Genomic DNA, 22866 nt, shown 5'->3' with positions numbered 1-22866 from the left:
ACCACAAATGTGCTATTGACCTCCTTTAATAATACTGTCGCTGAAGATTTAAGAATGTGCCTCACCATAACCTGTGTGTCATCCAGCATCCCTGCAGGTGGTCCTATAGTCCTACCACTGGCAGAGAGGACGTGCTGATAGGACAGCAGAGGCTGGCTATTGTCCTCCCACGCAGCCTCGTCAGTATTCATCTTGAGCCACTTTGACCTAATGAAAAAGGAAGAGGCATATTACTGAGAGTGAACCCAGGCACCCCAATTAAAACTTCAACAACTAACAACCCGTACTTAAGCATTATTGCAAGCTTGAATTTATGATTAGGGTCAGATGCATCTTATTCTCCTTATCCTCACTTTATGTAGACAGTGAGGTAGGATTATTTTAACTAAAGAACTAAAACAATATTCAGCTCTTTAAATGGAAGAAGTCTGGAATCTGAAAACCATCTGTCGATCGATCCATCCATCCATCCATCCATCCATCCATCCATCCATCCATCCATCCATCCATCCATCCATCCATCCATCCATCCATCCATTCATCCATCCATCCATCCATCCATCCTGATGCTGTCCTCCCCCCACCTGTTGCTTTTAACTGACTGCCAGCTGGCTAAAAAGTTAGCTCCATTTCTTTCATAATAAACAAGATTCATTGTATGAAGACTAAAAATAATTACTTTTATTAAACAAAAACTGTTCTAAACTAAAGTTAGCATTCTCTAAGCACCAGCTAATTTGAAATGTATCAGAATCAGAACTGTATTTTTCAATACTAAACTATTTTTTGCAGTAACTTGAACTGAAAATTTCTGCTGTTTTTCAGGCAGGGTAATCCAACTCTGGGAATCCCATACTGCCCCATGCAATCCTTAAGTTTTAAGATAAACAATCAAAAGGGACATTTGCAAAGGATGGGCTATGCTCCAACTTTTAGAACTAAATAACTACAATATTAACTCGAAGTATTGAACTGAATAGGAATTAAACAAGTGGAAGTTCTGACCCAGAAACCTACATACACTATATTGCCAAAAGTATTTGCTCACCCATCCAAATTATTGGAATCAGGTGTTCCAATCACTTCCATGGCCACAGGTGTATAAATTCAAGCACCTAGGCATGCAGACTGTTTTTACAAATATTTGTGAAAGAATGGGTCGCTCTCAGGAGCTCAGTGAATTCCAGCGTGGAACTGTGATAGGATGCCACCTGTGCAACAAATCCAGTCGTGAAATTTCCTCGCTCCTAAATATTCCACAGTCAACTGTCAGCTGTATTATAAGAAAATGGAAGTGTTTGGGAACGACAGCAACTCAGCCACGAAGTGGTAGGCCACGTAAACTGACGGAGCGGGGTCAGCGGATGCTGACGCGCATAGTGCGAAGAGGTCGCCAACTTTCTGCAGAGTCAATCACTACAGACCTCCAAACTTCATGTGGCCTTCAGATTAGCTCAAGAACAGTGCGCAGAGAGCTTCATGGAATGGGTTTCCATGGTCGAGCAGCTGCATCCAAGCCATACATCACCAAGTGCAATGCAAAGCGTCGGATGCGGTGGTGTAAAGCACGCCGCCACTGGACTCTAGAGCAGTGGAGACGCGTTCTCTGGAGTGACGAATCGCGCTTCTCCATCTGGCAATCTGATGGACGGGTCTGGGTTTGGCGGTTGCCAGGAGAACGGTACTTGTCTGACTGCATTGTGCCAAGTGTAAAGTTTGGTGGAGGGGGGATTATGGTGTGAGGTTGTTTTTCAGGAGCTGGGCTTGGCCCCTTAGTTCCAGTGAAAGGAACTCTGAATGCTTCAGCATACCAAGACATTTTGGACAATTCCATGCTCCCAACTTTGTGGGAACAGTTTGGAGCTGGCCCCTTCCTCTTCCAACATGACTGTGCACCAGTGCACAAAGCAAGGTCCATAAAGACATGGATGACAGAGTCTGGTGTGGATGAACTTGACTGGCCTGCACAGAGTCCTGACCTCAACCCGATAGAACACCTTTGGGATGAATTAGAGCGGAGACTGAGAGCCAGGCCTTCTCGTCCAACATCAGTGTGCGACCTCACAAATGCGCTTCTGGAAGAATGGTCAAAAATTCCCATAAACACACTCCTAAACCTTGTGGACAGCCTTCCCAGAAGAGTTGAAGCTGTTCTAGCTGCAAAGGGTGGACCGACGTCATATTGAACCCTATGGATTAGGAACGGGATGTCACTTAAGCTCATATGTGAGTCAAGGCAGGTGAGCAAATACTTTTGGCAATATAGTGTATATGGCATCAAACATTGAAAACAGGAACTTTAAAAAAAAGAAAATTTGCCTTTGAAAAGGATTTCCTCTGTGGCCTCTTTTCTCTTCAAGTCAGTTTCCTGAGCAATAATTACTCCTGCAGTGCAAGGTGAGGTGCAGTATAATCTCTGATAGCATGAGGACCAGCAGCCGTTCTCTCCACAGCAACTGTCTTTGCACTGCTGGCTGCTGGCCTAATTAAAGGTCAGTAAGCTAGCTGGGTGCCAAAACAATATAAACAGATTCAAGGGAAATGCCACATGGGAGCCCAACACTTGGGAGGGTTTGTAATGTCTGGGTGCTGCATCCTCTTCCTTGGAAACAAAATCATTAAAGGAATTATAATCACATCAAGCCGCTGGCTCTCATGTGTGAAAGATAATGACATGGCACTGGTTTGAAAGCCCTGGGTGCTACAACTGTCTTCAAGTTTTACTTGTTTTTACTGGTTCCTGGGGATTTTGATCTAACCTCACGGCATTTTTTTCTCACTTCAGTGAACATGACCTGGGTGAAGATGACATCTACGACTGTGTGCCATGTGAGGACGATGGGGACGACATCTACGAGGACATCATTAAGGTGGAAGTACGACAACCCATGGTGAGAAATATATATCAAAGGCCCCACCTTAATTCAGTTGATGATCTTTTGATTTTCTGAGCTGTGTGTCATCATACAAATGACTATACTAAATACATTCTTAAGGGTTGACATCTTTACCAAAATCAGAAAATTGGTCTGGATGCAAAAGATGCACAAAAAAGGCTGAAAAAGGAGTAATCATCATACGTTTAATTAGCTACAAAACCACAGACAGTATGATTACTTTATGAATCTAGGCTAGTATTCCTGAAGATATAATATTTAGGCTTATTAAGTTATTTTATATACAACAAACACTCATAACTAGACAGCAAAATAACAAAAAAAGAAATTATTTTTCCAATGCAAATAAAAAATGGCTTAATAAAATCCAAGATAACACAGTGATAAGTATCATAATACACATGATATATTAAAGTTTTCTACATTCTACTGGGACTTTAATTGGACTTTTAATTGGAGTTTTCATCTACAAACACTACAAGTCAGTGTGGCATGTAAAAACAGAATAACTACTGTATGAATAAAATTATTAAAGCCACAGCATGGAGGAGGATCAGTGGTCCTGTGGGCCTGATTCCCTTTAACACAGCTTGGAGCCTCCTGTGTTGCATGGCATTGTGATTTCTGATTTCAGTTTATTAGAAACATGAATAAAGATCAAGTTGCCTTGAAAATTGAAAATGTTTCATCATTACGTCCCTTGTTCCAGAAAATGATAAGATTAAAACAGAAATGTTTGCTAAAAACATTCACTAAGAAACATGGGATTCTGTCATCCCCTGAAGGTATGTTATAGTGTCCAAAGAGGAAATAGATGCTCTGATTAAATCTTATTTTTTCTCAACTTATTTGGAGTGAAATGATGCAATACTGTGTGGTAATTTACTGCAATGTTTTTGATACCTTTTCAGAAAAATTATCTGTAAATATAACCGGCTGAGTGTTTCTAAAAGGTGTGTGTGGCGAGCTGTAGACTATAGGGTGCTGCACAGTATTTTTGCTCTTATTTGATTTAATGTCAACCTGCTACAGACATTAATTAGAAGCATAAACAACCAAAGCGAGATGACAACAATTCTGCTAAATCCAGAAGAAAAACTCAGTTTAACATTGACATGAATCCTCATGAGTTCAAAAGCGAGGGATAAAGGGTAAGAAGCTATGCTTGTGCTGCATTCTCACCCCACATTTTAAGTGATGTTTAAGAAAGAAGTAGTTTGAAATCTCCACACACTCATTTGACTGTGTGGGTTTTAAATGATTTATTTTACCATGAAGGTAAAAATCTCACAGTATTCTCATTATTCACTGCTTTGCACCTCGCGCTATTTTAACATTTTGTCACATTGCAACCACAAAACCTTAATGGATTTTAGTTGGACTTTCGGGTGACTTGGACGTGTGATGCACAAAAATCAAAGTAATGAATTCTGATGAAGAATGAGCTTTTATAAGATAAACTGTTTGAATAAAATCTGAAATAGGGTCAATTTTTCTTCTTGCCTTAACTAGATAATTTGTAATGTTGAATCTCCTTGTTAATCAACCTGCTAAAGACAGAGGTGGGAGGAAGAGGGGGGTCTTAGAATATTTTATCCATATCTTTAAAAACAGATATTTAAAAATCACTTTATGAAAGGATCTATATTTCTTATTTTTTTTATTTGATTCTTTACTCGCTGTTTCAGGGAAAAAAGCATGATACGTTTCCTTTTTGAGTCCATCTATTGGAACTAAATACAGGGCTATAAAAAAAAAAAAGAACTTGTCTGTTGCTATAAAAGATTCGGGACTGGGTGGAGGTTCGCTCCACAGCAGGATGATGACTCTAAACCTACAGTCAGGGCTGCAGAAGAATTGTTTTGATTGGAGATCCTTCATAGGTTACAGTGGCCCAGACCTTGGCAGTTAGCGCCCCATCCAATATGACTGAACTGGAAGTATTATAGAAAAAAACATCTTCATTACTTTTGCAGATTACTTCTTGTAAAAATCCTAACATGCATCTAGTCACATAAAATTAATGAAGATAAATTGAGGTTTGTGGTTGCAGTTTATCAAAATGTAAAAAAAACTAAGAAGTTATTTGTGTTTCAAACATTTTGCAAGGTGCTGTGCTTGAGTGCTTAAGGAAACATCTGTCTTTTACTGTGTTTGTCGGTTCCATCCTGATGCAGCGTTTGCATTGACGACAGTTCTCTACCATTTATTGTCTATTTCACACTTGGTTATATAAACTTTTCACTTGCTTTGCCCCTTCCTCATGCTGCAGATCAGATACATGCAGGTGAGTGATGCTGTGCCTGTGATTCATATCCCCCACCCCTCCATGAGCCCTCCCATTAAGCTAACTTCTCCTCATCCCTTCATTTCGAACACACATCATCCCATGAGAATGACCTGCCGATTAGGCTTAGTGACCCATGCATGGTGGCGGGGGAGACCCCATCTGGTTGAAAGTCTGACTCAGGGCTTGTGACTTCAGCTCACTGACTGCGGTGTTAACTGATGTCAGCGAGCAAAACACCCACTGCCACAACAAAGAGGGAGACAAAGTTTGTCGTACTGGCTCTGTGCCCTGCCTCTTTTTTTCTTCTAATTACATTTTGGACTGAAGCCTTGAGTGGACTGTCTTTTTAGTTTTTAACATTGTTCGATCCAGCTTTTTTCTTTTTTTTTTAATGGCCAAATCTGGTCCAGATGGCTTCTTTGCTTCTTCTTTATCTTCCTCTTTAGTTTAGCTGATTCAAGTGTGCGCCATATTAAAATGTATTCACATGAAATCTGTATGTTTCCGTTCCAATATTGTATGGACTTTAAAGAGCTGTTGGCTAAGCTGTAAGTGAACACCAGTTAGTTTTCCTTCACTGATCTTAATTTTTTAAACACAAGCATGGATGTATCTTGTTTCGCTTATTAGTGCAGTGTTAATTATTTATTTACATTTTTTCTAACCAATTGCATGGAAATTGGATTGTTAATTAATTTCCAAATGTGATGAAAGACCTTTACAATGCAGGAATTAACTTCAATAAACTAATATCTTTCTAAGCTTTTCCTCAAAGTTAACAATAAATCATATCCAGTCCAGCAGTTCATTGGGCATTTCAAAAAATATATTTTTGGATCTTCATAAGGTTTGATACTGAAACACTTGCATACTTATTAGTATGCACAAAACTGATCTTTAAAGCAGGTGCAATTTCTATTGTGTGTGTAAATCAAGTGCGACAACTAGGGCTGCAGCTAATGAATATTTATGAAATTGATTCATTTGTTAGTTGTTCTTTCAAGAAATCGATTATTAATCGGGCAGCCAAATGTTCCCTAAGAAAGACTTTTTACCGAATTAAACCATATGAAACTAAAACTTTGCCACAGTAGAATTTCTGTAAAGATTTGTAAAGTTTTTCATCTTAAATGCAAATGTTTATATATTTTCACAATTTTATTTTAATTACATCTCTAAGTGGGTTGCAAATTCAGCTAAAGGCATGTTTTAGTCTTTTCTCTAAAGTAGTTGCAGATTATTTCAATAATCGATTAATTAGGATTAATCCGACTGATTGTTTCAGCCCTAGCGAAAAAACATATAAACATTTTTGTGTGTGTGTGTCTTTTAGATCATCTTCTAATGAGCCAACCAAACTTAAATCAAAATTTAAATACTTATCACCACACAAAGCAATTTATTAGACCTAAATTTGATTGAGGCCACATCATTTTAAATTTCTGCAGTTTTAGTAACAGACATTTGAGCGCGGGTCAGTTCACAGGTAAACATATTTGGATTTTCAGAGGGAGAAGAGATGTCTGCACGGGTCTGCACAGATTAATACAGCAGGAACGCCGACAGTCTATGCAGTCGTCTCAAAACGAAGAAAACATGTAAAATCAATAGCCACAGAACTTGCAGGCAACAGGAGGGATATTTTTTCTTCCTCAATTTTCCTTGACAGGCTCCATTCAAAGCATACTTATATCTAAGTAAATTATAATGGACCTGACTTGTTTGCAGTATTTTGGGTGAAAGAAATGATATGAGGAGTAGGGAAGGTAATCCCAGCAGAACTTAATCTTGCTGCCTTCTGACTGGGGCTCCTGCTCCGTCAGATTGAGCTCCAAAACAAGAAGTCGACAAAAGTGAGCTTTTCATGGTTGTATGATTTATATCTATTCTTTTTAAATTTAACAGTTTATTTTCTTATGTGAGATATGCATTGCAACATTACGTCATGTTGGCACCAAAATTCTGAAAATGTAAAAACTGACATTAACATTGCTCACAAAACTGCTAAAAACCCCAGAATAACGTAACTAAAACCACCAAAATTCATTAATCTTTTTCTATAACTTTTTAAAAATGTATTCATTATCATCTTTTGTATTTTGTAGAAAATGGGCATGACAGAAGATGACAAGAGGAATTGCTGCTTAGTAGAGATCCAGGAGACTGAAGCCAAGTACTATAAGACACTAGAAGACATTGAGAAGGTGAGTTAATCTGTTAATATTCACCTGAGAGTTCAATCTTGACTCAGAAGTTCTGTTTCATACGTTGATGTAATATTCATTTGGAGATTTTAAATGACTAATTTAAGATGCTTATGCAATAAATAACCTAGAAAGTTAGCTAGAAGCAAGAACTGGGTGTACAAGTTTGAGTAAAACAGAAGTTCTTCGCCACTGACATGGTCAAAATTTTACCCCAGGCTCAAATGCATATTTATTGTTCTCTTCTACTAAAACTTCAATATATCCCTGAAAGATGCAATATGACATATTGCTATCAGCAATATTTCAGCATGAATCTGGCTTAAAATTTAAATATCTTTTCTTGCAGACTAAGTAGAGTTGTTTCGTCCTACCTTTGGCTTTTAGGGACACTTCCCCCCTTTTTTTTTTTTTTTAATTAAGATTAAGGTTTAGGAAAGTTTGTTATAGATGCCATTTTTTATTTTTGTGATTGTATTGACCCAGAACCCAATTCTGATGCGTTCATTAAGTTTATTTTTGTTCCACTGCAATATATGTTTCTTGGCCTTTATTTTCTCACGTAAAGCACTTTCACTTGTCTTTCTACTGAAATGTGTTTTCTAAATAAGCTGACATGGCCATCTTAGTCTAAATGTTAAGCAGCCAACAGCTGCTTAAGAAAACCAACAGCTGTAGTGATTTTATTTAAATTTTTTTTTAAGTTAAAAGAGATCAACCAATAAAGGCATGTTAAGTGCATCACATTTTATTTAAACAACCAGTAACGATAATGAATATTTTAATGCTATGTGCTGCATTTTTTAGGGCTTATTCTTCAGAAAGAAATTGCTTTCTCTTCCTCCATTTATATAATTAATTTCAATGAAAACAAATTTCAATTGTAAATTAAAAATAAATGCATGTTAACAAACCAATGGATTAGTTTTACAATGGATAGCAAACAGAGGGAACAGCCAAAGCATGCAACTTGCATGATCTCAAGGCATTGCTACTGTAAATAGACTAATGAATCAGTGAACACGCACCTATGGCCATACAAGTAAAGAACACAGTTCTAACACATGAAACATCAGTAGGACTGGGGTTGGTATTTAAAGTATATATTATATTGATCTTGTGTAGTTTATGTTAAATTTAATCTTAATGAAAAATAGTCTTAAATTTTAAAATGGGACAGAAAATCCTGATTGAAATTTCGATTAACAGTGAGACTCATAGATAGCAAATAATAAACAACAGGAATCAGTGCCACAAATATTGGTTAAGCTTAATGTTTCAACACCATTTATTCTTGAAAAAAAGAAGGTTAAAAAATAGAATACAAGCCCTGAGTTAGGTTGATGATTACGGCCATCAAGAGTACATGAAAAGGTCTGTTGATCAGAGTTTCTGTTTGCTGCCTACTTGTTACCAGTTCCTGATGCCCCTTAGCTGTATGTCAGCATGGAAATGTCACAAATTGGCAGATTCATTCAGGAGCACAAATGTCAGGGGAACCAATCAATACAGTTATTATTGGCTGAGCCCACAGGGGGATGGTTATCCCTGTAGCAATGAGTGCAACATTACAGGTGATAAGCGTTACCAAAGCAATAGATGGATTTCTATTCAATATTATTATAATGCAAGGACACAAGCTGATTATACATGGCCTTGTAAACTGAATCATTACTCATCATCTTTTTTTGCCATTTGGCCATTTCATAAAGAGTTTACATGATGAATCAACTGGAAGTTGAGCAGATTTTTGAATTTCAAGGAAAATGGGTGCATGTTTAATACTATTAAAAAGCATCATTCAGCCTCAGTGAGTCAGAACAGAACTTTGAATAAGCGTCTTTGGAGGTAGCTCAGCTGAAGGTCTTTGGGAGATAAAATTGTTGCTTATTCTTCTTAGAAAACTGAAACTTAATAAGATTGTACAAAAAATGAATGTGAACATCAACTGACTGGTGTTTCCACGGTGTTTTATTTGACAATAGGTCTGAACTTTGGTTGGACAGCTTTAGGAAATAGATGTACTCAGTTCTAATCATTTTGTAGCAAGATTGGTTGCATGTTTAAGGTCGCCCTTTTGATAGAAGGTTTACCTCCAACATCAAGTCTTTCATGGCCTCCAACAGATTTCTCTTCCTGGTATTTTTGTATTTCATGTCTTTTGTAATTCTCAGCTTACATGACATGTCAGTATGGCTGAACATATGACTAAGAAGATCTGCAGTGATGCCATAAGCTTTTTGTTTTAAAATTCTGTATTTAGCAGACCTAATGAGATGTTCAAAGATTGGTATATTGTTTTATAATCTAGATAACCTCTTTCTATGACCTGTCTGCTGTCTTCCTTGCTCTGTTCATCAATAATCTAAATAGACCTCAAAACAGGGCTGCTTTTGTTAGATCTAATTGTATGCAGGTGAAATGTTAAAGGGGTATCAGTGAGTTTTTTTTTTTTTTTATCTACTGTATAGAGTAAAAAAAGCTGTTTTTCCAGATAAATGGAGCCTAGGCAGAGGTTCAACTGAATAAACTGATTATTCGCCCCCTGTCCACCTCGACACCAGCTAATCAGCTTTTAACCACACCTCCACAAAAGCCCAATCAGCATCCAGACTTCATCTTTAAGGTCTCCAGTCCACAACTCCATCTGCTACCCAAAGCGCAGGCAGTGGATGCGCAATATCTGACCTAAATTCAGATTACCCGGTTTCAACCCACCTTCAGCCCCCCTTTCACTATCGTAGCTAAGCTTCAGAGTTTCATTCCTCCCGGACTCTTACTGCATTCCCTGTCTCAGAAGACTGCCATGTAGAGCCTGGTTCTGCCAGAAGTTTCTTCCCAATGGGGAGATTTTCCTCTCCACTGTTGCTTCATGTTTGCTCATCGTGTACTGGTTTTTGCAACCTGTCTTATCCTAGCTGGTCTTCCATCTTTCAGTTCCCTGAGTAAAGCACTAGTATCAGCTAATGGAGCCCACTTGATCCCTGTATAAAGCTCAAGCATACCGTCTCGCCAACCAATAGTCTACAGACTGACCAACTTCATCTATCTGCACTTCTCCACCAGTTTCACGCCTGAGGAAATATCCCTGTTCTTTCCTCCTGTTCATGCATATTAAACAAAATTCAGCGCTATGTTTCCTGACGAGGTCTGAGCACCATACACTAAAGTAATTGTATCAATAAAATTCTTTTAATTGTCTTTTTCTTTTCCATGTGAGTTTTTCAGATTGAAAGTGGGTTATTCCAGTCACGGTTATATTACAGATCTTCAAAGAACATGTTCACACAGGCGTTCCTGTCCTCTCCGTGTAATAATAAGCCTTGTTGAGAGCGGCACTGCTAACGCATCACTTTCATCGTCTCCAGATTTCTTCTGAGCGCCACAAATCATCCGCTCCGCTAATTTCATTAAAGCAAATGTGCATCCTGTGTTTCCCCACATTAGACCAACGTGAGAGTGAATGAGAACAAATGTGCCTCTCATGACCAAAGGAGTCGTAAAGCTTAATTGAGTTTGGGTTCATAAAGGCTGTCGTTTTTTTATGTTGCTTTTTAGTTGATCTATTTGTTATCATTAAGATGATGAAATGTGGCAGCCATAAAGTAAAGTTGTGCAGGTTTTCTCCTGCAACAGCACAGCATCTCTGCATATTTCCAGCAAAATTAAGGGTTTTTTGCATTTAGTTAATGGCTTGATGTATGATGCCCAATGTTTTATTTTACCATATATTGTAATATTGATCTATGCTTAGACCTCCAGTTGGGCTCCTTCAAATAAAGAATTGTAAATGCAAAAATGCAAAAAGAAAAATTCTTCTCATGTTTAAAGCAATTTTTGATTTGTTTTTCTCTTTTTTTCTTCAAGAATTATATGATCCCTCTGAAGCTTGTCTTGAGTTCACAAGAAATGGAGGCTATTTTTGTCAACCTGGAGGTGAGTAAGCGGTCAAGCAAAGAAAAAACATGTCCTTAAAGCATGTCTGCATGTGTCTCAGACCAGGTGAATAATTCGGCGTGTATATGGATAGCTGTTTGAATTACATGACATTTTATAGTTTCCGTAATTTACCCTGATATTTTATGGATGCAAAATTCCTAGTTTTATAGCTTACAAGTATTTGTTTTCAACACATCATCAGGAAAAATGGAAGATTTCATGTTTTGTTATGCATTGTTATAAATAATTAATTTTATTTCTACTTGAGCTGGCCTAGGTGATGGAAAAATCATGTTTGTGTTGTTTTCCAGCAGTGAGAAGTAATAGAATCCTAACAGCAAAATGGTTGGAGTGGGTTTTCTCCATCTTCCTTATTTAACCTGAATCAGCTTTTATTTCTAGATCATGGGTTTAGAAAAGGGGTCATTACTTGTTGTTCCAAAGATTCTCAGAAATGACCGAATTAGTCGACAAATTCTCAGATTTCAAGCCAACTGCTTACTGTGGATATGCCATATATTACAAACCATGGAAAAATAATATATATATATATATATATATATATATATATATATATATATATATATATATATATATATATATATATATATATATATATATATATATATATATATATATATATTTTTTTTTTTTTTTTTTTTTTTTTTTTAAAGCATGAGGGAGTGGTGACATTTTATCTGGAACAACAACAACCTTGACTACTGGTGCTGGAAACTATGTCCTCCTTATATAAAAATATGAGTTAACCTCTTGTCTGCATGTAGTGTCTGTACCTGTAATTCATTACAGTGGTTAATGTCAGATTGTGATAAACCTGTAACTCCTAATATTTCTTATTTCAATTTTAGTCAAAAACTTCCTGCAACAATGTGAAATTATCCATAGATTTGTTGCTTTGATCGCTTAATTTGATGTAATTTCAGAAAAATAGCAACAGATGTTAATTCGACAAAAGGTGCTGCATTCCCCAGCTCCCAAAAATGAACATAATGCTCAATATTTCCATTTAATTTATTTGTATTTCAGTCATTTTCTTTTTTTTTAAGATTATTTCATGAATAGCTTCACATTGTATGTTGTTTACATGAGTGAAAAGGAACACAAAGAACACAAAGCTTATAATAGGTGCTCCTTTCTCCAAACACAAAACAAAGTATAAAAGATGGTCTGTTGCGCAATTTACAATATAACTTCCAGCCAATACAATATATAATAAGATATCACTTTTTGACAAAACAAATGAAAAAAAAATCAATGTTACATTTATTTCTTTTTACATATTTAATAGAAGTGTATAAGATTAGTTGTTATTAATTTAAATTGTTTTTTAAATTAATGAACAGAAGTGTTCTTTATATAAACATGTGAAATATCTTGTCAAATATGGATTTTGAATATTGAACTACTTATTGTGAATTCATCCTGTTTGTGAAACAGATATGTCTACTTATTCCATTTTTATTGTGTTTTTCCGTAGGATATAATCAGAGTCCACTTTGCCCTTCTGAGAGCCATTGACCTGAGCATGGTCAGCGGAGGAAGTGGCCTTGGAAAGATCTTCCTCGAATTTAAGGAAAGGTAGGTCTCCCATAATCCTCGCCAAGCTTTTGACCTTGTGTCATTTTCTTTTGTGCCCCAGTAACCAGAACGCTAAAATCCAGTTAGAGCACAAAGATGGACGCCTTCACTATCCTTTCCTCTGTATGAGACTGCATTAAGAGGAGCATCCACAGATCAAGCAGCCTGTTGATGGGATTAGTGCACAAAGAATAAGTCACAAAAAAAATTAAAAATTAAGTTTTGTGGGGAAATAAGCTGAGAGAGCATGAGGCCAATTGTCTGTATTCAGCAGAGGCAGACGGACTAACTGCACTCAGGATCACATTAGACTGTCACTCATGTTTCTTTGCTCCTCTTTTATCACATTTTCTTCATTTATTTTGATTTTAGTTACATTTTTGCTGCTAGTGCTTTTACATTTTAGCATTTTTTGGTTGTAATTTACTGTTTCTTGGGTATAGATAAGGAATTGTTTGCTTTCACATAGGAGGACTGACAACATTAAACAGATCAGCTCAGTCTTGATTAAATGTTAAATTAATATCACTATCTACATAAAGGCAAGTAGAAAAAAAAGATGTATTAACTTGGAACAAAAGTCTACCCTGCATCTGCTATATGCAACATATTAACTAAAACATTTTTTTTTTATTCCTTAGACATTTTGAAAGTTCATTTTCATTGAGTATAATGAAAATGATTTGATTACGTGATATTTCTTCAGAGGTGGGAACAAACAAGGTAGTTTAAAGGAAATCTTTAGGAATTTCCATTTTTTCCCCATGTTGCCCTGCTATAGAGAAACGTGTGGATGATTTGCACCCCTAAAGGGGAGCAGTGATTTTCCTCCCTGGCTCTGAGTGCAACGGCTTCCTTGGTAATGATGGTGATAATAGTTTCTGGCTTCGGTCTTGGTGCTATATGCAACCCTGGAAAAAGGGAGCCTCCTTGAACAATGCAGCCATTACTGCAGAAGTGAGTCACACACTGCCCTGCCTGATGTTGCAGACACAAGTAGTTATGTTTCTCTGTAGTGATTATAAATCCTTTTTTTCCTGTGTTGATCCTTCTAGCCTAAAATTATTTTATCAGATGTTATCCATGATTATAAGCTCATGCAGATACCTTTAAGAAGTTGAGCACACCATGTGTAAAACCTACCATTCATTCACTATAGTTTAAAACTAAATATTCATTTCTATGGAAACACATCCAAATGTTTTTGTTTTTTCCATTTCAGACACCAGATAAGTCTAAATATTACCTAAATGAGGTTTGAACGACCCAGCAGTAAGGACAGTCAGGCACAGGTGTATTTTAAAAAAAAACAGGGTTGTTTTATTTAACCCAAAAAAGATAAAATGGATCCAAAAATGAGGTCAAAGGAACAAAACCTACTCAAATAACCAGTAACAGAACTGACTCAAACAAACTGACCTCCCTTATTGAAACAAAGAGAAACTTAAATAGTGGCTGATCAGTCCACAAAAGAAATACATGGGGCAAAACAAACACAAACCTAACTAAACTAAATTAAGCAAAATGCCATTTCCCCCCCATAGCATTGATGTTGTACGATCCTGCTGGTTCCTCAGCAAAGGGACCAGAGCAACTGAAACAAAGTATAAATTAAACAGAGTCAGAACAGAACAGGGTAAACCAGAATGTGCACACTAATTTTAAAATAAAGTGCAATGGTGATAAATAAATTCCAAATAATGAAATTATTCTGTAAATGAAACCCTATATGAAAAATAATATTTGTTACCACATCTGTGTGGCTGTACATGCAGCCATAAAATAAGGTCAGATGGCAAATACTAAATTTTACTAAATGAGAAAATAAGACAGTATTGCTTTCTGTAAATTCTGAAGTCTAAATCCAGGAGTGGCGGCCTAGCGGTTAGTGCATAGAGCTTGGATTCCTGAGGTTCTGAGTTCAAAGCCCTCCCCCATGGAGTGTCACTATGGGTCCCTGAGCAAAAGACCCTTAACCCCACACTGCTCCCTGGTCACAGCACAGTGGCAGCCCACTGCTCCCCAAGGGGATGGGTTCAATGCAGAGAAAACATTTCGTTGCTCTGTAGTTGTGACAGTCTAATGACAACAAAAAGCTGAGAAAAAAACAACAACAAATAATTACCATGATTTCAGAAAGCCCCAACAATGAAGGTTTTGGAGTCTTTAAGGAAATGATTTCACAAAATTTTAGCCAAAAGGGGGAAAACCTTTGGGTTTACGTAGAAATAAAAACAGTTCAGATGGGAAGAAGAAGAATTGTGGATCTTCACAAGTTTCATTCACGCCTGGGTACAATTTGCAGATGTCAGGTTGATCTGTTCAAATTGACATATGTATGGGAAACCTCAGGAAGAAGAAAGATTATGTGTCTCAGAGCTAAATGTGTTTTGGTGCCAATGTGTGGAAGATATCAGAACAAAGACAAAAGAACTAGTGAAAAGGCTGGATGACGCTGGTGAGAAAGTTCCTTTATCCTTTAACGTGGAGAAACATGTTCCCCACTGAGAGGAGCTCAAAGGGAAGCCATCATTCCTCAACATCACATCGGATCTAGAGCCAGACCTGGGTGACCCTGATATATATGGCTGCCAAACTTGGCACACTGTATGTGAAAATGTCTACCTTTATTTTTGAGAATCACCATACAACAGCTTATTGTTATGGAAATCAGCTTCTATAGGTTAAATGCAATTACTTAAATTAATGATGTGTAAAGCGATATGCCCTGCAGTAAAACAAAAAAAGCTTTTGAAAAGACATTGAATTCATTATTTTCATAAATCAAAACGTGAGTTTGAAGCTTTTTCCTAATGGCTTAACACACCTCTTCACCTTCTAAATCTTTTACTTTTACTCCCTACTAAAGTTTCACGGTCAGCAGAGCCTGAATGTTGGGAAGCTAAATAGTTAGCTTGACTTTAGTGTTTTCCAGAGAGTTGTTGGTTATATGCATGCATGCATGTATAGCCCTATTTTTGTGGTATTTTTTAAAAATAAATCAAGACAAACAGATAAATGAAGTGCTTAACTCCCTAAATTATGTATGATATGATTCTTTAATTACAAACAAAGAGGACATGGAAAAATCTTTAAAATCTAACAAATATATTGCAATGAAATACGTTTTTTTTTTTTTTTCTGTAATGCATAAAACCATATATTTAAGAAAAAGTTAAATGTAATCATAGACAAAAAAACATCCTTTATTTTTATTCAAATAACAGTTTTTAGTTGTGAAAACCTGAAGTGTTATATAGAGTGACAAAAATTCAAATCTATTAAAAAAAACTGAGGCAGGTGTAATTTGTAGCATAATTTATTTGTTAGTATTTCTATCTTTAAATTGTAGGTTATATTAGTTTTGACAACTTTTGGAGTTGACTTTTTATTTAGAGGCTTAGTGTGCCTTTAATGCTCAATTTCAGTAATAAAGATGCTGCTAGAGATGCTGCTATATAAAAAAGCATTGCACTGTCTGTAAAATGAAAGTAAAGCTTTCTATTTATCCCTTATTTGAATTTAAAGTTACTGCAACTCAAAATTAGGTTATCAGTGGCAGTACTGGAACTGGAGGTTGTCTAGTGGTTCGCATTCTTCTTGAAGTGATTGCAAAGTTTGCAGGCTTAAGACTTAGACTATTACTATTCCTGAACAAAAAAAGATTATGTTGTAATTGCAGAGGACAAATTTCTTGCTGAGGGACAATCAGTGCTGAAAAAGAAGTAAAAAAAACATACTTTTTTATATTTGCAGTATGTGAAGTAGCTTGTCTCAAACATGGTTCTAAACAAAATGTTTTAAACCAAGCATGGATACTTTTCGTCGGTTTTTCTATTTACCTCGCAGATTGATGCTCATTTGTTATATATTATTAGAGCTCATTCTGTTTGGATTTTCATCTGTAATAAAGGCTTTGCCGAATTCATATGCGTTGAAAGCAACTTAACATTTCGCCTCCATTCATAAACAAATTTACCGATGACACACCGATGATTGTTACCATTTACCTTTCAGTGACATTCTCTGAAATGTGATGCAGGGTTATTTAAAGAAAATTATTCAGTTGATTTGCAGATGCTCACCATCCTGGTCTTTTACCACCTGCAGGTGATTGACATACATACCTTCCTCATTTCAAGCCACTACTGCATTTGTGTCTTTGTGGTGATAAACAGCCGTAACCGTGGGATTTAGACTCATTCAGTAACCCTCTCCTCCGGCATCTCGGCCGTTTTCCCCAGGATGGGGTCTGGCATAATTAATTTGGTTATCTGTGCTTGTAAGTCGCTGTGACCTTTACAACAATGTGCTTGTATCTTTTTTTCTCACGTTGGTGCGAAAGATGAAAAGGCCTTTTTGTGTGTTTGTCATTGAACCAGCAGCCATGCTGAAAATGTCACTGGTTCATCTTCCTAGCTTTTAAACAGCCAGAGTGAGCCTGAAAGGAAAAGTGCACTCAGAGGAGACTCCATAAACTAAATGGGCATCTAAATAGCCTCTTGTTGATAAAGTCATTTGCAACATTCCCCAACTCATTTCCGGAGTAATCTGGCTCCCAGATATCCAGGCGGGGCCTAATCATTGAGGCACTGTGAGCCTCTTTAGAGAGGGCCTGTGCTCTATGTTCTCCACCCATCGCTGTTTGCTGGATATGTTGAGTGGAGGTGAGGGGGTCCCAATGCCATGTGTCGGAGAATATTAGCTGGCTCCACAGCCTGTCACTTCTGGTTAGCTCAGAGAATTCCTCAGTCGCCTGACTCAGCTTGCTGCACTCTGCAAAGGCGAAGGCGGAAACTTAGGGCACAATTGCCCCAAAAATAGTGTTTCTAGTGAAATAAGATGCACAGCGGCGTTCTCGTTAAAGAAGAGACCCCCACGGCAGGATGTGGAAGTTACCAATCCACACAAAAGAGGAGAAGATTCAACCGTTTGTCCAAACCCAAAGGGAAACTCAAACTCGTTAGCTCCTTTGCTTCTGCTCTTTCTTCTTTATTTTGCCTCAATGCCATGCAGACTAATATTGCCAACTGGACGGCTGTAAGAGTTCTAAAGGCACTTAAGAACATTTGCCAACTGAATTTTAGATCCAGGCTTTATTATTATTATTGTCCTCCCAAAACATACAATGCCTCTTTTATCTTCTAATCCTTTCATATAATTCCTGTCTGATTTCTGGCTATTCTCACTGCAGTGAAGGAGATGATTAACATTCGCTGAAATATTTAAAGAAAAAAGCACATATTTGAACTGGGGTAGTTGGAGATTGATCCCTTTTTCCTATAGATCTGATGTCCAACCAGGCAGACTTTCTTTAACCTTTTAATGTCCTCTTGGTGAATATTTATTCTTAAGTTTTTAAACCTTTTTTTAGATCTTTTTTTAACGGAGAGATGAACTAAAAAAAGACATCTACAGCAGATAAACAAGTTCTGAAAGCATTAAAAATCTAAAATAATTCAAAACTTAAAGCTTCTTTAATATCAAGAAGTAAAGTATACACTATATTGCCAAAAGTATTTGCTCACCTGCCTTGACTCACATATGAGCTTAAGTGACATCCCGTTCCTAATCCATAGGGTTCAATATGACGTCGGTCCACCCTTTGCAGCTAGAACAGCTTCAACTCTTCTGGGAAGGCTGTCCACAAGGTTTAGGAGTGTGTTTATGGGAATTTTTGACCATTCTTCCAGAAGCGCATTTGTGAGGTTGCACACTGATGTTGGACGAGAAGGCCTGGCTCTCAGTCTCCGCTCTAATTCATCCCAAAGGTGTTCTATCGGGTTGAGGTCAGGACTCTGTGCAGGCCAGTCAAGTTCATCCACACCAGACTCTGTCATCCATGTCTTTATGGACCTTGCTTTGTGCACTGGTGCACAGTCATGTTGGAAGAGGAAGGGGCCAGCTCCAAACTGTTCCCACAAAGTTGGGAGCATGGAATTGTCCAAAATGTCTTGGGATGCTGAAGCATTCAGAGTTCCTTTCACTGGAACTAAGGGGCCAAGCCCAGCTCCTGAAAAACAACCCCACACCATAATCCCCCCTCCAACAAACTTTACACTTGGCACAATGCAGTCAGACAAGTACCGTTCTCCTGGCAACCGCCAAACCCAGACCCGTCCATCAGATTGCCAGATGGAGAAGCGCGATTCGTCACTCCAGAGAACGCGTCTCCACTGCTCTAGAGTCCAGTGGCGGCGTGCTTTACACCACCGCATCCGACGCTTTGCATTGCACTTGGTGATGTATGGCTTGGATGCAGCTGCTCGACCATGGAAACCCATTCCATGAAGCTCTCTGCGCACTGTTCTTGAGCTAATCTGAAGGCCACATGAAGTTTGGAGGTCTGTAGTGATTGACTCTGCAGAAAGTTGGCGACCTCTTCGCACTATGCGCGTCAGCATCCGCTGACCCCGCTCCGTCAGTTTACGTGGCCTACCACTTCGTGGCTGAGTTGCTGTCGTTCCCAAACACTTCCATTTTCTTATAATACAGCTGACAGTTGACTGTGGAATATTTAGGAGCGAGGAAATTTCACGACTGGATTTGTTGCACAGGTGGCATCCTATCACAGTTCCACGCTGGAATTCACTGAGCTCCTGAGAGCGACCCATTCTTTCACAAATGTTTGTAAAAACAGTCTGCATGCCTAGGTGCTTGAATTTATACACCTGTGGCCATGGAAGTGATTGGAACACCTGATTCCAATAATTTGGATGGGTGAGCAAATACTTTTGGCAATATAGTGTATCTTGTGAGATATTATATCCCATCACTTACGCCATGTTTTATTTTTATGAGGCGCTCTCTTATACTTGTCAGATTTCCTGTTGGATTTTGTGATGAGGAGATGGCAAAGTCGTGCTTGAGCAAAGCGTGCCCAAACCATGACACTTCCACCTCCTTGCTTTAGAGTGTCTGTATGATGTCTTAGCCAAACATCCCCTTTGTTCTGTATTCCTTTTGAATTAGTTTTATACTCAGCTATAAAATGTTCACTCTTCCTAAAGTCCTGGATTGTCGTTAGTCAGACATGAGAAAAGGTTTCTTTTTTTGCCCTGTTTTAATAAAAGTTAAATGTTTGCAGTCTGTTTTTAATTGCATAGAGATGCTCTTCCAGGTCAACAGCAGAAAGAGCCCTAACTCAATACCACGATGACACCTTTTGTTAACATCTTTCAGTTTCTTACTGTCTGCTCTCTGCTCTCGGCCCTAGACATGTTGGTAGTATTCTTCCACCTACAGTGAATGAGGGAATTCGATTTCTTTTTGGGATCAGTTTTACCTTACCGTCAGGGGAAAAAGACAAACAAACAGTTAACTGTTTAAAGTGTTGATTTTAAATGTTTTGATCACCTCAGCCCCTGGCATGATACACCTCTGGGAATAAAATTAGCATTTTATTTAGCATGAGGATTGGACATTGATTTTATAGAAACTGAACAGATCTTCATTTAGACCTAGAAAAGTATTATATTGTGACAGTGGATGTTAAATAGTCATTTTTTTATTATGTAAAAAAAAAGAAAATATATCAGTATAAAAGAGAATCTTCCTTAGTTGTGGTTTCCAGATCTCACTATTAAAGTCATTTCTATTGTTTGGCTTTTATCAATCAGAAGTCTGACATTACATTTTTTTTATTTTCATTTTAGGGTTGACCTTTTTTTTAACCTTATACTTTACTTGTACACCATTTTGTTCACCATGTGTTGTTTTTAAAATTAAATATGGTAGTACAGCAGTCTACAAAATCAGGACACATTAATTCACTTTAAGTTATGTATCACCGTTTTATTTTTATTTTACCAAACCTAATGATGATGTAACCCAGAAAGTGTGGAGATTTTAATTGGTATTGTACTTCCAAGCACATAGGAGAGTAAGTACAGCTAATATCAGTCAGTTGCTGACATTTCAGCAGTTTTCATAACAATAGCATTTTTTAGCCCATGCTTTAAGATCTTATAAGTTTTTACACTATTTTTTTGCACAATTCTTTAAACTATTAGATGCATAGAGGGTTGATGCTGGTTCTGTTGTGGCTAAGGATCCACTGGATCCACTAAAGTTCTTTATTTACTACGTTGCATTTGTTGGCACAACAACCAATTTATCTGTTTTGGGTTTTTTTCCCCCAAGTCTCTTGGCTTAAGTAAAGATCAAAATTCTGATAAGATAAGGTCCACTAGACTTCTAAAAATTTCCAAGAAATCAGCCTAAATCCAAAATAAAGACACTATATCTAGACTATTTTATGCTTTCTCACTATTACACCTTGCATCCTGCAAGGAAGCAATATGTTCCACCTTCAAATATAGATTTGTACTTCATGACTTCTATTTGTAATTTTCTTTGCAAATCCTGAGCAGAGACCAGAAAACAATGATCTGTTAGCTGCAGTAATCACAGCTGAATGACTGAGAAAATAAGGATGCAAGCTGCCGTGTTCATTCGCCATTAGAGCTTTTGTTTAAGTGCCTGGTTTAAAGAAAGAGGACAGCATCCGACTAAAGGATGTGTTCTTCTCTAAATTCCCTGCATGATTATTTTCTGTATACGCAGGTATTGAATTCTAACTATTAGGGGGCTCAGAGAAAATCATTCAATAAGTACCTTGGAGCTTGTAAACAGCTGCCAACAGCTGCAAAAACAATAAATCGATTAAATAAAAGCTGTGACAATGGGCTCATTTGACCATAGCTGAATGAGAACATGATTAAACTCAAATTTCCATTCAAAAGCTTCTTGTTATTGCAGAGGGAGTAATGTCATTTGTCACTTTGTGGTGGATCTTTTTAAATAAAAACCTTGTTTCCATCTACACCGCTTAATCTTCAATTATGTTTTTTTTTTTTGGTTTTATTTTTCTAGTAATTTTGGAATGTATTCATCCCCTTACCCACTCGTTTTGTTTTGTTTTAGTTTTGTTTTTGTCAAACTTGAAGGTTTTAGACCAAAGTTTTCCAAATCGTTTTTTTCCTTTGCTATAAAAAAAAAAAAGAAAAAATAAGAAAAGAAGAAAAATTGCCATTTATTATAAATGCTTGCAGGTATTTATAGCTGCCAAAAGTGTAACAGAAGATATTTAGGTTTAAGAAGCAATTCATTTTGGTTTAAAGCTGCATTTTAAAATTTACTCAAGTTAGCTTTATCTGACATTAAGACACAGTTTATGATGTGAGACATTTGAGTGTGATAAGAAAAATAAAGCAAATATTAGAGGAAATCTATTTAGCAGCTGGTTTTCACAGCACTGTAATGTTTCACTGTGCTCGACGTGCTATTACATCAGAATCATAATTCCTTGACATTCCCGACTTGGAACATCTTAAAATAAGACCTTCATGTTCCATTAAGTCCTGATGATTCATTATATGATTTCTGTCTTTGGTCTGTGTAACAGTCTATGGTCCATCTGCCGTCGTATCATTGATCAAGGCCAGCCATTAATCTCAATCACTTTCAGAGGAGCAGGAGCCGAGGGAGCCGTCTCCCTCGTGTGTAGATCCTGTCTTAATCAGGACCTTGTTAGCTCAGGGATTGTCTGATCTTGGATCCCCTCTGCAGGCTCCAGAGAAGCCCTTAATGATAATGAACAGAAGTTTAGATCATTTTATTTATGGTTTTATTTTGCAGTACTATCACTTTACTGAGTTTTCCAAACTAAAATGATTCATATTTAAATGCTTTCATGTCAGAAATTGACATTTATGAGTTTGCGCTTTGGTGATTTGGGAGCAGCTGAGACATCAAGCAGTAATCTTTTTTTAACCACAAACATTTTGAATTAAATCTTATTGAATGTTTTGTAAATATCTAAGTGTAGCTCAAAAACAAATTGGGTCAAGATGTTAAAAACGGCGAAACTTGATTTTTTTTTTTGTTGATTTTTAACCTCTTAAAGGCAGAACTTGTTTGGTTCTTCTAGAAACTC

At 37.2% G+C, this 22866-nt stretch overlaps 1 protein-coding gene across 11 annotated transcripts in view; it reads left to right on the top strand.

The window, feature by feature from the left end:
* Positions 1-22866, top strand: part of vav2 (vav 2 guanine nucleotide exchange factor) — a 320101-nt gene that overhangs the window by 247491 nt on the left and 49744 nt on the right. For 7 of the 11 annotated variants that reach the window (XM_038268275.1, XM_038268280.1, XM_038268284.1 and 4 more), the window contains 5 exons: positions 2786-2891; positions 5170-5184; positions 7293-7391; positions 11259-11327; positions 12829-12929. In XM_038268275.1, coding sequence (XP_038124203.1) covers positions 2786-2891; positions 5170-5184; positions 7293-7391; positions 11259-11327; positions 12829-12929 — 390 coding nt within the window. The remainder of the gene's footprint in view (positions 1-2785; positions 2892-5169; positions 5185-7292; positions 7392-11258; positions 11328-12828; positions 12930-22866) is intronic. The other 4 variants (XM_038268286.1, XM_038268283.1, XM_038268281.1 and 1 more) reach the window with 1 other exon arrangement.

This window comes from Cyprinodon tularosa, unplaced genomic scaffold (assembly GCF_016077235.1).
Source record: "Cyprinodon tularosa strain WSP-4 unplaced genomic scaffold, ASM1607723v1 ctg7, whole genome shotgun sequence".
In the NCBI taxonomy this organism is placed as follows: domain Eukaryota; kingdom Metazoa; phylum Chordata; class Actinopteri; order Cyprinodontiformes; family Cyprinodontidae; genus Cyprinodon; species Cyprinodon tularosa.
This window is presented reverse-complemented; position numbering and strand designations above follow the sequence as displayed.